Here is a 16,324-nt window from a genome sequence, read left to right on the forward strand (position 1 = left end):
CCTCTTTGAATAACGAGCTCAATAGTCTAGGGATGTAACGATATGGAAAATTTGATATCTCGATTATAGTGACCAAATTATCACGTTAAACGATAATATCGCGATATTTTTTTAAGTGCTGTAAAATGTCCAAAAAAATAGATATATTAAAATAACTTCACTAAATCTTGTAACTTCCTTATCATACTAAAATGCCAAAATCTTATATTAAAATGAAACTTTCACATTAAAGGAGCAAGGGATTGGCACAGCAACAGAAAATTTTATTTTAAATGAACAAAGTATGTAAACAAATTACAGGAACAAAGCTTATTTGTCTGGTGCATTTTAACAGTCAGCAAAATATGTAAACAATTTATATATTATTTATTTATTAGCACGAGAGGAAAAATATATATAAAACAAAACAATGCAAGAGTAGAACAAAAAACATACAATATATAGAATAGATATCACAAATGTGCAGGAGAAACCAAAAAAACCCTAAGGGCAATGGTCATCATTACACAGAATAATTCACACATTAGAAGTGTGCATGTGAGAGGAGTGCCTGTATGAGAAAAGGAGTGCATGTTCTCGTGTGTGTGTGTGTGGGTGTGTGTGTGTGTGTGAGGTCAAGACTGTGAGTAGTGAATTTAATTAACCTTATAAAACCGAGAGCCCCCATTAAGGCTCTGGGTCAAAGTTTAACACGGCAGCGTTTTATGTTGTTTCCTTGAGCTTATGTCGAGAAAGCATAACTGGCCGTCTATATCGATTCTAGCTCGCCATACAATAACCATAATCATAGTGATTCAATCATAGTTGATCTCAATTAGCATTACGTTACGTCAGTTTATATTCTGTCGGCTCCGCTCAGTGTTTTCAGCTCTGTTTCGTTTTGAAACACTTAACAACATAGCTGCTAATACGGCTATTAGCTATTCAGCTAGTATTAGCTCCTAAGTGTCTTAAATGAAAACGGAAAACCTAGTCACTGTGTAGGAGGACAGATACGGCTCAAATGTCCCGTATACGTCAAGAGTTACACATTATGACAATCTTAGTAAAACCGAAGTCCCTCACACAATAACTGACGTTTGCATGGCATAACTTGCATTGGCTGTAAAGCTGTGGATGACGGTCACAGAGATGAGCCAGCAGGTTTGTAGTGTTGCTGCCTTTTGCAGCATCTTTCTTTCTGCATGTTCTGCACACAGGATAGTTGTCCTCCACCAGCTGTCCCTCGGCATTCTTCAGAAACCCAAAGTACGCCCAGACCTCAGACTTTGTGCGTTTAGTTGGGGGGGAAAATGTCCTGAATGCCGCTATCACCACCTTCAGCCATGTTTTCATTCTTTGTGTTTAAACATGCCCCATTCATAAGTTCTCTGTAACATTTTCTCTTACGTCACATCTCTCAGCAGCCTCCGCTGAATGCCCAGATGCTGGCCCAGCGTCAGAGGGAACTCTACAGCATCCAGCACCGTCAGCGCCAGCTTTTCCAGCAGAAGGTCATGCTGATGAGACAGAACATGGCGGGCGCTCCGACTGGAGCCGTGGGGCCCATCGGAACTGCCAGGGTCCCGAAAGGTCCCCCAACAACGCCTCAACAGCAGCAGCAGCAGCAACAGCAGCAGCAGTTCAACTTCCCACCAGGGTACAACCCGTTGACGGGAAAATCCCCTACCTCACCAAGTCACTTCAGCCCCATGACCGGGGGCCCCCTGGACAACAAGCTGCCCGGCAGAGTTCCCCTGAATAACCAGACGCTGTTGGGCGGCGTGCAGGGCCAGTTCAGCAGCACCGTGAACTCCTCATTGCAGCAGGGCCTGTTTCAGCAGTTTGGAGGGTCTGGTGAGTTCAAGGAAACACCGCAGTCGTAATCCATGACATTTTCATATCAAGCAAATGTTTGTTTTGCTCCTCTTTACCGAAGATAGAGAGAAATTCTCTAAAGTTATTTGTATTAACTGACCCAACTTTTGCTCTTTTCCTCTTTCAAAGCCATCACCCAGCCAGACCCATCTTTCCCTCCTGAGATGAGCCCGACCAGCCCATTGTTGTCACCTCAGAACTCCACCTCCCAGAGTCCTCTGCTTCAGCAAGCCCCACCCCCTGGCTACCAGTCACCAGAAATGAAGAGCTGGCAACAGACAGGCATGGGCAGCAACAGGTTAGGAAGTGCTCACAGTTAGGTGTATTCAGACTTTACATCTGGAAAAATAGCTTCATACATTTGATGGTTATTAATGTGCTGTCTTCTCTGATTGTCTCTGTGCACCACAGCCTGTTTAGTCAGTCAGGACAGAGTGCAGGGCAGGCTTTTGGCCAGCAGGGGGTTTACAACAATATGAGCATCACCGTCTCCATGGCCGGGGGCTCGGGTGGTGTCGGCTCATTACCTCCCATGGGGCAGCCGGTTGGCATGAGCAACAGTAACCTCAGCAACGTCGGTTCAGTGTGCAGCGACCAGCAGGTTGGTGGCATTTTTTAAAGATAATTTTCTATGGCTGTTGCCTTTATTGAACAGGACAGTATTAAGTAAGAAAGGGGGGATGACATGCAGCAAAGGGTCATAGGCTGGTGTCAAACCTGTGGCTGCAACAGCAAGGTGTCCTTTGAACATGGGACGCCCGCTCTACCCACTGAGCTCCTGGGCGCTCCAGGTTAATGACATTTATAACCTTCAGGATCTCTGTTCTGATGCATTTGCTGTCTCAATTGCTCCATTTATTCATCCACTCACATCCTACCACCCGACTTTGTGGGGACAGTTTTAAGTTTATAAAATGTAAGTACAGTTCACCATTTATTGTATCCCTCTACCCTGGTAAGCAGCATGTTGGAAGTGACGTCACCATGGCGGCATCTGTTGCTTGTTTGTTTTAAATCCATGGAAAGAAAATCATGCGTAATGTGGGGTGTTTAATACAGGATTTTATTATGCAAAAGGATAGCTGTTACACCTACAACTAACTACATGTAATCTACACATGAAAAATGAAAAAAGAAATATGAATCTTGGAAATCTGAAGATACCCAGTCTCAAATTAAACAAAGGTTTGTGTAAAACCCCAGTTACATGTACAACAGCATAAAGACTAGAGCTTAATCCACTGGCATGGCCTATGTTATTGGCATATGACAGATATATCAGTATCTGTGTTTATATCGGCTGATGAGTAAATTGCAGTTCAGACATTCTGGTTTTAACATCATATCTGAGGTTAATTGGAAACATTAGGTTACTTGCGTAACCCCGGTTCTCAGAGTAGCATGAATGAGAACAGTGTTCAGCAGACACCACTGACATGTTTTAGCCATAAAATGTCCTGCTCAGTACATACCCCTCTATACCAGCAGATGATAATCATCTATAAGTCATTCAAAAAGGGAAACTGGAAGATCTTCTTGATGCTAGTTAGCACCCAAACAACACAATTCAACACTGAAGAACAGAGCATATCAACCGTGCACCAGTGAACAACAATGACTAAAGAAAAATAACCTCACTTAACAAGTTTGTTTCGACCTCACTCCCTCCTGGCTTTAAATCTTTGTTTACTTTCCTCACTTCCATTTCTCTTCTCATGCGCTGAGCTGAGCTGACAATTAAAGTGGTTTCATTCACCACATGCTCTGCTGTCGCCAATGCCGATTCAACATGCTGAATCGATGGGGACAAAAGCATATGTGGGGCACATTAACTGAAAACAGTGGCAGATGCTCACCAATGGCCCAACTTTGGCTGACGGCCGACCGTCAGCTTGGTGTGACAGAAAAATTCTGTTAAATGATCATCTTACCAGGTGATTCAATCAAATAGTTCTAAATATTAAAGTTAGGGATGTCAACGGTTATGCTTGTCAGCTACTTATCAGTTTATTGCACTGTGCACCAACCGTGCCTGATGCAAGCTACCTAGTGGCGCCGCTAATTCGGCATTTACAGCTAGTAACGCCGTTCTTACCCAACAGCATTGTTGTGGAAATATTGCACACACCCTCTGGTCTCCCCCCAGCTCGCCCGGTGAGTAAGCAGCTTATTTTTGAGCTGCAGACCCCTTTAGCATTGTTAACCATGTTATTATGTTTCTGTAGGTGCAGCAGGTTCAGGTGTTTGCGGACGTCCAGTGCACAGTGAACCTGGTTGGCAGTGACTCCTACCTGAACCAGGGCTCTATCGGAGCCACGGCCTCCCAGAAGGGCCCCGGACCGCAGGGCTCCCAGAACAACCAGGCCCAGCAGAAGAGCCTCCTCCAGCAGCTGCTCACCGAGTGACAACCCACAACCCTGTTCAGCTATCCTATACTCCCTCTACTTCTCACTTCTACGCCTCCTCCTCGGAGGTCGGTGCACCAGACCCATTGCTGTCTCTGTCTCACCTTTTGGATGGATGGATGGATGTTTGGACGACCATACGAGTAGGCTCGGAGGGGTTTGGCTGCTGGTGGAGTTATGCAGCCTGCCCATGTCTGTGCGGAGGGGATTCAGGGCTGGTTGTCTTACCGCCCAGTACTTTAAGAAAAGACTCAAGTCAGAAGGAGCAGCAGTGTATTTAAACCTGCCTGTCTAATCTGTCTGACAACCTGTCTGTCTGCCTCAGCCTATTAAAGGCAGTGTTGTCTTGCTGCTCATTCCTTGGTGACCTACTTCCTGCTTCCTGACCCAAGAAAACAACTGCGACATCATTGTAGATTTGCCAAGTTGTCGTCACTGTCAAATCAGGGCCGGCCTCCTTTTCTTTTTCTTTTTTTTTTTTTTCTTTCGTTTTTTTGTTTTGTGATGGGATGGTTTCTGTCAGGCCGTCGCAGCAGCAGCAGTGCATCTTGGGAGCATGAGTTGCAGCATACAGCTGAGCTCATCGTTTAAAGTGTGGGAGTATCCCACACAGCAGTACCTCTGGCTTTTTATTTTTGTTTGTTTTATTTTGTTTCATTTTGTTTTTTCCTCTACCTGTCTCTCAGCGATGTGGGAATGTTAAGGTTTCAGACCTCTGTGGCATTGTGGGATAGAAGCTCAGTATCAGCTGGTTCTGTGACTGTCTCTCTCTATCAGCTACAGTGCCTGGTGGAAGTTTGAGTTTTTCCCAAGCTCTGCTTCTTCTTCTACATATTATTCTATTACGTCTTCTTGTTTTTATTTTTATTTTTATTTTTTGGGTTGAATTGTTTTGTTTAAAAAAAAATCTTCTGCTCTCACCGTCGTCGTCGTCGTCATCATCGTCATCATCTTCACGATCATCAGAACAAGCTTTGACAACAGCCAGAATGGATTGACGGATGGATGGATGGATGGATGGATGGATGGATGGATGGATGGATGGATGGGAGACAGACGGGATGCTGCTCAGTTTGGAACTTACGTGTCTTTCTCCCCCCCCACCCCCCCCCACCCCCCCCCCACCCCCCGGGAGGAGGTTTTATTTTTATTTTTCTCAAAATATAAAAAAGAGACTGTTATGATTATTTAACTGTCTGTCCGTCACATTTTACCCCTCACCTCAGCAGCTGTGAATACAGAGCCCTGTTGGGTTCTTTCTTTCTCTCTTTCTCTCACTCTCTCTGTGTATCTTTCATGCTATCTCTCGGCCTATCAGTGTTGTTTGCCATGTGCACCATGCAGGCGGGTAGTATTGTACAGTACAGAAGGACAAAGACTTGGGGGTGAGCTCACTCTTCTCTTGTAACTGCTTTCCTCTAAAAAAGAAAAAAAGTGTAATTAATTGATTACTCAGAACAGCAAAACTATGTATAATGTGATTCGATCCAGGTTTTTATTTTTTTAAATTCTAATAATGTCAGCTCATGGTTTTTGAGATCATTTTTTGGCATCATGATATTGTAACACCGCTACATGTTGCAGTGGAGGAGGAAGTTATTCCATCTTCTGAAATGTGAAAAGAAAAATTTAAAAGCAATTGATTATGAAACATAGCTAGAATCTACGCTCCCTTCGACATCTCATCCAGTGCTACAAGAAGCCACGAAACTTTCCGAAGAATATAAAAAAAAACGGGGTTGGATTGCTTTGCTTTCTCTTGTCGTAACCAGGGAGCTAGTTAGCCATCTTCTCTTGCTTTCTCCTCTTTTTTTATTCTTATGTATGTACAATACTTTGGAGAAAACTTCTCACACAGTACATGTGTTTGCAACCATTGTATAAAAAAAAGCATAATGATACCTTAAGCTGCGTTCTTTGCTGTGATTACGTGACCTCTGGTGATGCTAACGGTACTGAGCCGCATTGACGTTGCGCCCGTCGTCACAGCAAAAACAGCGCGCTTTCTGGATATTGTTCCTATATAATGACATTTAAGTAGAGGCTTTAGTAATAGAAGTTCCTAACAAAGATGTGATGGATAATTCATTTAAAGCTGTCATGAAATTGAATCAAAACAGGATGGGTTGAGTCACCAAAAAAAAAAGGTATTATTTTCTTCTGCAAAACCTGTTTTATCAGTGTTCTTTTGTTTTTGGGGATTCAACCCTCTCCTCCCTCCACCTCTGGTTCCCTGATAAAGACTTCACTCCACTGGCTAAACACACATGCAGTTTTCTGTCGACTACTGTTGCTCAGTCAGACACTGTCTCTCTCAGCGATAACAGACCTCTGTTAACTAAAAAATGTGCTACTTATAGTACACACTCTACCAGGAAGTTAGAAAAAGGAAAAACCCTGCCGAGACATTGCCTCTAAATATTCTTTACATGACTCAATTAATGTAAAGATGTCGGGTGTAAGAAATACCTGACACACTATACCCAAAGGTTTGAAGTGTAGGATGCTATAAGGACTGAAGTCACACATGTTTTGTATCAGTCTCTCTAAGGGATGTTTTGAATCTTTTGAAGTGAGGCTGTATGAGGTACCTATCCTTAGTTAGTGTATTGCCTATGGTAGACGTCAGCCAGCACACCCCCACTTTGGAGAAGCAGGCAGGAGTACTGCCACAGTGATGGCAGTGTAAACAGCCGGAATCAAGACAGTTTATTTGCCCCAATTCTGAGGCATCGTTTATCCTGAGTCTCAGCCAAGTCAGGCAACCAGGTGCAGCCCAACTTATTTTTTTTCAGCATACCAAGTTTGGGCCGATGCTGGGCTAAGTCATTTTTGGTTCCAGTGACAGCAATGTTGGCAGCCGGTATCAGGCCAGGTTATTTGGCTTGATTCTGGGGCTTGATTCATCCTGAGTCTCAGCCTAGGATAGACACCGGAAGCGGCCCAACTTATTTCTTTCAGTTGGCCAAGTTTGGATCCATGCTGGACCGAATCATTTTTGACAACGGCCTGGTCACAGCAGTGTTGGCAGCCGGAATCAGGACAGTTTATTTGCCCCGATTCTGATCCGTCATTCATCCCAAATCTCAGGCAAGTCGGTGCACCAAGTTTGGGTCGATGCTGGGCCAAGTTATTTTTGATGACAACCTAGTGACAGCAGTTTTGGCAGCCGGGATCAGGCCAGGTTATTTGGCCGTCATTCTGGGACATCGGGAATGTCATTCATCCCGAGTCTCAGCCAAGTTGGGCAACTGGGTGTGGCCCAACGTATTTCTTTCAGCGTGCCGAGTTTGGGCCAATGCTGGGCCAATTCAATTTTGATAACGGCCCAGTGATGGCTGTGTCAGCAGCTGAATTCGTGACAGTTTTTTGGCCTGATCCTGGGGCGTCATTCACCCCAAGTCTCAGCAATACAACAGCTTCAGTTCCCTGTCTGAAAGGGCTGTCTGCGTTATGGTAAAGTGGTGAAAATATGACTTTTTTATTTAACTTTCTATAACTAAAATATGTTTGGTTGCTGCTCCAGTCAACAGCAGTTCTTTGCTTAGCTTCCATGGCGGTACTCTTGAAGCTCCTCCAAGCACTAAGCGTGCCGACTGACATCTATTTTATTTAATACGCCGATTATGGTAAAGTACCTCATAGAACCCCACTTCAAAAAATCTAAACCATCCCTTTAAGGCCTTTTTACACAGGAGTAATTTTACCAGGGAGCATCCAGTGATCTGTACCAACCACAAAGGTCCTCTTCTGTCAAATCTGCCACGTCTCTACTCCAGCACAACATCAGATGTTCCCTGATCGAACTACTCCTGTGTGATTCCTCGTTCTTGGTTCATTGTTTCTCTCTTCCTTGTGTCGTGGAAACTTGGGGACAGTAGTGGAATCTGTGGAGAGGGTTTGTTTTTGTTTTTGTTTGCACACAGCATAGACCTCACATCCCGATATTCGTTTCATCACCCCTCTGTAAATGCAACTACCTAACTCATCACTCAAATTAGGTCAACAACATTACAGTCCACTTCAGTGGAATAGGGCTTTCTTGTGTACTGTTTTTATTTTTACAGAGATACTTTTACCGTATGCAACAGATATAGAGGGATAGTATGCAAGGTCAACATTCCACCCACCAACTCTTCGATGTTGTATGATGTGAGAACCACTTTGTGCTCCGCTGAAAAGCTCTGTGTGTGTATTTGTACGTGTTTATGTACAGATCCAAACAGAGGCTCAGGAACAGTCGTTAATCTTTCTTAATAACTTTAAGTCCTAAATGCAGGAAAGTTTTGCTCCTGAACTCAAAACAGAATTTTCAAAACTGATTTACCAATGGGTTTCTATTTTTTCTACTTCTACATTTCTGTGTATGTATTTATTACAAACCATCCATAGAGCGTCTCTTTATTACCTCGTTGTTTTATCGGACAGAAATTCTGTCTTATATTCTTTCCTTTTGACCATGTTTTCACACTGCGAGCAGCTTGTTTGATCAGAAAAACCCTGCAAATGTTTCTGCTTTATCTGTTTAACATTTGGCAGTTTAACATGGTTTTGATTCAACGATGCTGGCTATCAAGCACTTCTTAAATTGAGAATGAGAGAAATTAACAACCGGAGAAATTTTTACAGGAGAAGCTAGAATATGAATGTTGGTCCTTTTTGGTGACTAATAATAATACTGATCAGAAATTTTATTTTTATAGCACCTTTCATACAAGAAATGCAGCACAATGTGCTTTAAAAGAAAGTCAGTATAAGCACTGAGTGCTTCCCCATGAAAATAGAATGAACACAAAACAGAGTCTATTCATAACATCATGGAGTTGTAAAAACTATAAATGATAAAATCGAGTAAGATTTTAAAACGGTTGCAGCAGGGTGACGCGTACATGGAAAGTAAAAGTGTAAAAAGAAAGAGTTTCAGACCTGTATTAGGAATATCAGAGCTAGTTAAAGGCTAAAGTGAACAAGTGCGTTTATAGATTTCTTTTAAAAAAAATTTAGCGAGCTAGCTCCCCTGATATCCATAAGTAATGTTCATAGCTTTGGGCCGTCATTGACAAAGGCTGCATCCCGATCGTCTTCCTTAATAACTAAACTTAAACAATCAAAATTTGGACACCAATGCAGTAGTAAACTGAATCCTACCTGCAATTTACTTCATTAAAGGACCCATATTGTCACTTTTTAGACAAGATTCGATTCCACTTTTGGTCTCTGATGATCAGCAGTTGTACTTCCCTTTAAGGAGTTGGAGAGCGACTCAGAAAGCAAGTTTTCGAAAAACAACAGTCACTAGAGTCTGAGGCTTTTGATTGCCTGCACTTAGATTAATGTCCATTTTAGCACTTAGTAGGGCAGTGTTCTCAATCATTTCATGTCAAGTACCCCTGAATTAATACACTGTCGGTCACAGACCCCCATTTGATAAGATTTTATTTCAGGCACCTCCATCTGAAAGGATTTTGGTTGTTAGGTCAGAAAAGTCTTACTCACATTGGACTTACTTTATAGTGAAAATAAGCTATTCCCCCGGAACTCCGTCAAGGACCCCTGGTTGAGAAGCACTGTACGAGGCAGCACTGTTATACAGAAAAAGAAAGCCCATTAGAAATCTAATTTCCAATTGGTGACAAGCGTCTTGAGTAACTAGCCTTGTCATGTTGCTTGTTATTATAGATCAGGCTTCTCACAGTGTGAACGCACCAGTCAGACGCTCCTGTGCCGCTGTTTGCTCGATGTAAAATACTCTAAAGAGACAGAAGCTCAGCACAAAGTGGAAGAATGTTTCTATTTCTGGAAGGATTCTGCCAGTTTCAGCCTCCTCTTGTTTATCTGCTCTGATGTTTTCACACATACAGTATTGACACCCCCCCCCCCCCTTCCTTTCACTTTTCTGCGTGGAATAGGCATTCCTATGGAAACAGTTTCCTCTACAAAACCCTGTCAACTGCAGAAACAGCAACTGTCAGCTTATCAAAAACATGCCAAATACAACCAATGTAATCCTTTTTTTTTTTTTTTGTTACGGAACAGCCATTCAACGGAAAACGACAGTCCCTCCTTCCTCACTACAGTTAACAGGTACAAGGTTCTTTTATAACATTGGTTTCAAGATGTTAACATAATGTATATAACAGAGAAATGTGAATATGTATTTGTTCAGAATCAACAAAAAAAAGTAGTGCTCCGAGTTTGTGGTAAAAAAAAAAAAAAAAAAAAAAAAAAAAATTCTAAACAAAAAAAAAACTACTCGCCTCAGTCATGTTTTTATTTTATGTTTTCTACTTTTTTATTTTTCTGATGATGTATGTATGTATATGACTATCAGTGAGTGCGTATGTATGTGTGTGATTAATACTGTATATCTGGTGTTCTCTAAGATGGAAAAGTGGAAGATGTCCTGGTTTGATTCTTTTCTTCTTTTTACTCTTTAGACCCTGCACAGTACCTGTGGGTGTTTCAGATAACTATGCCAGAGAATGGTTTAGCGACTGCTGAATGTGATTTTACTGAGAGAGAAGCAGTGTGGACTGGCTTTTTGTACGGGTTAATTTAAAAAAAAAAAAAAAAAGGCCATATTATTTAATTTTCTCTGTTGTCAAAAGTTTAAGCAGATCTGGGAGAGTGGAGCCTTGGTTTTATGGAGAAGCATTGCCTGGTTGTTGTAAATGAGTGGGCTTTTATTTTTTTTATTTTCTAACTGTCTGACTGATGTAGCCTTTTTTGCATTTGTCAATAGTAAAATGACCAAAGCTTCAAGATGTTTGATGGATATCATATGCAAAACCTCATCATCACTGGACAAGACATAATGTAGCGGCCCTTTTATTTTTTGTCAATTTGGATTTCTCACACAGCGACATTCTGCTGCTGTTTGTTTTGCATGTTCGTCTTTTCCTTCGCTCGTTACTTTCTTAGACACAATCTGTCCTTTAAAGCGGCCTGACGTCGGGTCGCTTTAGAGACGTCTCCACTTTGCCAATGAGGTCTTTTTTGTGCCTGAAGTGCTATCACTCGTTTACAGGAAGAAAAGAAAACATTGCAACCGATAGCTATGCACCTTACTGAAACAAGCATTTCCTCATGTTGACTTAGGTATGTAGAATTAACACTGGAGCAACACTAAATCATTAATTTCATAGGCAAAGTATTTGTAGTTACTTTACGAAAACAATGAAAGCCCCTTCAGTTAGCGTAGTGAATTTAGTTGATCTCTGATGACCTCTCTCAGCTTTTAATCGCATTCTTGGAAAAAGAAAAGTTTTTTTTTTTTTTTCCATTAACTGAATACTTTATACCAAACTTAAGGTGCCTCGTGTATATACTTTCTGCAGTAAAGATTGCTCCTTTGCTGTTTAACAATAATAACCTTGTTAACCAGGGTTTTTTTAAACCTTTTTTCACCTTTATAAAAAAAAAAAGTTTACTGTATTTTAAATGAACTTTTTTACACAAATAGAAGATTAATCAAATTATTCCAGGAATTTGCAAATACAATCTAATTTTGCACTTTATACCAGATTTACTTGGAGTGACAAGGCCATCAGAAACTGTCTCAATCAGATCAGTATTTGGAGATAGAAAAAGTCCCCTGAATGTACCAAGAAAATTATTGACTAGCTCAGGTTCTTTATGAAGAACTTGACTGTAGTGGATACCCATTATCCAAATGATGACTAAAAATTGTACACACTTTACCTTCTTTGTAATGTATCTCGTGTCTCTTTCTTTCTCTGTCTACACCAACCGATCCTCAGTATTAATACTATGCCAATCTTCTTCAGGTGACCCCCCTCCACCCCTTCTCTTCCTCTCTGCGCTGTCAGCTGACACCTGGCGAACTGTTAAAAAAAAAAAACCTCCAGCTCGAACTCTCAGAACATTCCTGCTCACAACACAGTTTCAGCTACCGTCAACACTTAGCTCTGTAGCTGCCGCCACCGCTCGGCATTCACTTTTCCCGCAGCTTTGAACGTGTTTTTCCTTAAACCAAGGTGGACACTCGCTTTTCCTTAGTTCAAGTCTGGTTGTGTGAGACTTAGCCTCTGCTATCTAGCAACAATTGTGCACTGACATAAATGACAACACACTAACTGTGTTGCTTGTCTTCTCTGTTTTGCTTGTCTTGTCACACTTCTGTGCTGCCTAATGTGGAATATGTTGTGGTGTGCCAATGACACCAAGACCAGGCCGAGGCTTGGTGCAGGATCGGGCCAATGTGTGGTGCAGGATTGGTTTAATGTTTGGTGCACGATTGGGCCAATGTCTAGTGTAGGATCTGGTCAGTGTCTGGTGCAGGATCGGGCTAATGTCTGGTGCAGGATAAGGCCAATCTCTGGTGCAGGATTGGACCAGTGTCTGGTGCATAATCAGGCTAATGTCTGGTGCAGGATCGGGCTAAAGCCTCGTGCTGGACCAGGCTAAAGCCCAGGCCAATGTCCAGTGTAGGTTATCATGTTTGGTGTCATGGAAATTCATAGCAAAAAAACAAAAGACAAAAATATATTTGAAGCATGAAATATATTCCATACATGAAAGGAGGATAGAGTTTGATCATTTTTTTTCCCTGAAGCATTCTCATTGGTCCAAACTGGTATTTGTGCACCGCTAAGACTCTCCATAGTCCTTAAACTCCCACTCATTCCTAATGCAGGTGTTCAAAACTAATCTCTACTCTGTGTGAACAGCATCAGTAAAGTATTGTAAAGTGCTGTCGTATTGGGACTGAGGTTGGATATGGTTCAGAGACTTTACAAGAAGGCTTGTTATTAACTCACCACTTTGTGTTGGTTTTGGGGGGACGGTAATGCTTTCTCTGGAGAATTTGACAAAAAATGACCAAGGTTCCACTTTCTCCCTTGTACAAATTAATATAAATAAATATATATAAATATATATTATACATTTTACTCATTTTTGTCCAGTTTTGTATATTACACTCATGTAAAGTTTGTTTTTAAAAGAGGCATCGGAGCAGCTATTACAAGACAATATGAGTGACAATGTTCATCTGGGAGAATTTTATGCATGTTATATTTTCTCTTTTTCTCTCTCTCTATCTCTCTCTCTGTCTCTTTTAATACCCCCCGACCCCCCTGTTCAGGTGTGTAACGTGAATATAAAGAAATCTACCTTTTCTTTGGAATGTTGTAGACAATCAGTCTCAGGCCGGGTCCAGTCCCTGCAGGGAGTGAGAGCCCTGTAGGCTGATAGACAAACAAAAAACTATTTTTGTTTGACAATTAAAAAACTTTTATTTGCATCTACTGGAAGTCTAAATTTGGAGGTTTGTTCATTCATATGTTCGTGGCTGCTCAAGTTTACACACACACACTTCTCTACTACACTCAAAACACAAACACCTCGTGCATTTGATCCCTCTGCTTTTTTTTTTTTTTTTTCCAAGGTGAGGATGCCAACCTTGAGGAAATGATGCTTTGACTAACAAATCTATAACATCTATGAATGTGGGAATGCAACACATTGCAATAAAAGCACCATTTGAAATGCAGCATGTTGCCCTGGATGTTCTTTATTACCCTGAAATTATACAGATATATTTAAAGGAGAAGGTTTTGTTCCTGTCAACAAGTTTGCAGATGATGGTGTTGTTTATTTTGGAGTCTACGCGAGTAACTGAATCGCTCATTTAATGCAACTAGTTACTAATGTCAATTGAATGTTGTGTCGTACTGTGGTAGTATAAAGTAGCATGATATGAAAATGCTCAAGTAAAAGTGCTTCAGAGTTGTACTTGAGTAAATGTACTTAGTTACATTTCTACCACTGATAGCATCAGACAGAATGTAATGTAGGCACACTAGTATGTTTGTATATATACTCACCAGCCACTTTATTAGGTACACCTTTGAAGTAGTACCTGTCAGAACTGCTTTAATTCTTGGTGGCATAGATTCAACAAAGTGCTGGAAACATTCCTCAGAGATTTTGGTCCATACTGACATAGCATTACGCAATTGCTGCAGATAAATTCAGCTGCACATCTTAGATGCGAATCTCCCGTTCTGCCACCCACTGGATATTTTCTCTTTTTCAGACCGTCCTCTGTAAACCCTAGAGATGGTTGTGATTGAAAATCCCAGTACATCAGCAGTTTCTGAAACACTCAGACCAGCCCGTCTGGCACCAACAACCATGCCACGTTCAAAGTCACTTAAATCACCTTTCTTCCCCATTCTGATGCTCGGTTTGAACTTCAGCAGGTCGTCTTGACCACGTGACCATGCCTAAATGCATTGAGTTGCTGCCACGTGATTGGCTGATTGGCCATTTGCATTAAGTTAAGCAGTTGAACAGGTGTACCTAATAAAGTGGCCGGTAAAAGACAGTAATTATTATAAATGTTGAGGCGGAACCCCATACCACCAATATTCAAATATGCTCAATCCCCCATCCCCACCCCATCAATTACAAAAATATAAATTCATAAAGAATATTTCCACACCACAGCAGGCAACCACCCTCTGCCGTTTTATGAAACCATAATCATAAACTTATCAAATTGCCATCATAATTATTATTACTGATTCTAGCATTATGGTGTACTGCAGTTCTGCTCATGGTCTGTGTGAGTGGTTTTGCCGTACCCCAGCAAAAGCCGTTGCTCGACTGCGATGGGTAGGTACAATCAATGTCAAACACTGTACTGTTTCTATTTTATTCCTTTAAAATGTATTAAAAAATGGAAAACTAGAATGTAATATCAGTATCAAAGTGTCATTTATGTTGCGCTGCATGTGTAATTGATGTTGACAGTAGTAGGGGTTTTTTTTTGTTGCATTTTTGTATACAAATGGATTCCAAAAAGTTGGGAGGCTGTGTAAAATGTAAACAAAAACAGAATGCAGTGCTTTCCAAATCCTTTTCACCATACATTCAATTGATTACAGTACGAGGATGAGATATTTAATGGCCTAACCGATAAACTACTACTACAACTGATAAACTATAAACTAACTATAAACTCATTCTGGATTTGATGCCTGCAGCAGGTTCAAACAAAGTTGGGACAGGCATGTTTACCACTTTGTTACATCAATCTTTTTTTCCCCAAGCGTTTGGGAACACAAGACAGTAATTGCTGAAGTTTTGAAAGTGCAATTTGATAAATTTCACAAGTGGCGTCCCCCAGAATCTTCAAGACGTAAAGACTACCTGTGTGGAAGAATGGACCAAAATCCTATCTGAGTGAACACTGTGAGACATTAGTTTCTTTATAGAGGAAGCCTCTTGAAGCTTGCATTGCAATCAAAGGCCTCTCCAAGCATTAATTAAATTTTTGTTAGTGAGTTTAATACTTTTTTCGTGTCGGTCCACTGAATTGAAGTCTTCAGACGCCCCAGCAGATTTGGGCCCCCACTCCCGGTCTTGACTCCATGGCTAGGGTCCTGGAAACATTTCTTCGTAGCAATAGAAAATCCGTCAATCATATAATTGCCCACATAACTGGACTTATCCTAGTCCGAGTATACAAGCACGGGAGGGGAATCAGCTTATTGACTGAAGGATGTCCAACTCCATTACAATAGGTGGCGATATGTCCTTTTCAGCTTGTTAGTATGGGACCTTTTTCCAGTTGACCTATTAGGTAACGGTTAGCTAGCAGAAAACTGTTACCATGATGGACAACTTTACAGCACTATACATTTTGTACGTGCTCTATGCTTTACATTTTGTACAGAAGAGATGCACCTTATCCCTTGTGGTTATGGTGTCTCCTCATCTGTCCAAAAATGCACGGCTCTGGATGTAGATTTCGCCATGTTGTCACCGGCTTCTTCTTCTGTTATGCATTTAATGCCATTGGCCTTCTGGGTCAAAGCCCGGTGCAATAACTGTGGAGCATGCACAGAGCGCCTAGGCCAGTTTGGGTCCAACTGACTAAAAACATGCAGCAGTAATGCGGGATTTATACTTCTGCGTCGACTTGGTGCCGCACCTACAGCGTAGACTCTGCATCAACATAGAGCCTACGGTGTACCCTACGCTGTAGCCTGACGTGCACCTCCCTAGAAATGTAACGACAAGTTGCAGTGACG

The 16,324-nt window shown here is 41.5% G+C and overlaps 1 protein-coding gene across 1 annotated transcript in view; it reads left to right on the forward strand.

The window, feature by feature from the left end:
• ncoa1 (nuclear receptor coactivator 1) overlaps window positions 1-13,776 on the forward strand; it is a 73,495-nt gene extending 59,719 nt beyond the window's left edge. Inside the window, exons 19-22 of the mRNA XM_050059027.1 lie at window positions 1,404-1,836; window positions 1,987-2,155; window positions 2,269-2,458; window positions 4,083-13,776. Coding sequence (XP_049914984.1) covers window positions 1,404-1,836; window positions 1,987-2,155; window positions 2,269-2,458; window positions 4,083-4,262 — 972 coding nt within the window. The 3' untranslated portion in view covers window positions 4,263-13,776. The remainder of the gene's footprint in view (window positions 1-1,403; window positions 1,837-1,986; window positions 2,156-2,268; window positions 2,459-4,082) is intronic.
• The last annotated feature ends 2,548 nt before the right edge of the window (window positions 13,777-16,324 follow it).

Source organism: Epinephelus moara, chromosome 12 (genome assembly GCF_006386435.1).
Source record: "Epinephelus moara isolate mb chromosome 12, YSFRI_EMoa_1.0, whole genome shotgun sequence".
NCBI lineage: Eukaryota > Metazoa > Chordata > Actinopteri > Perciformes > Serranidae > Epinephelus > Epinephelus moara.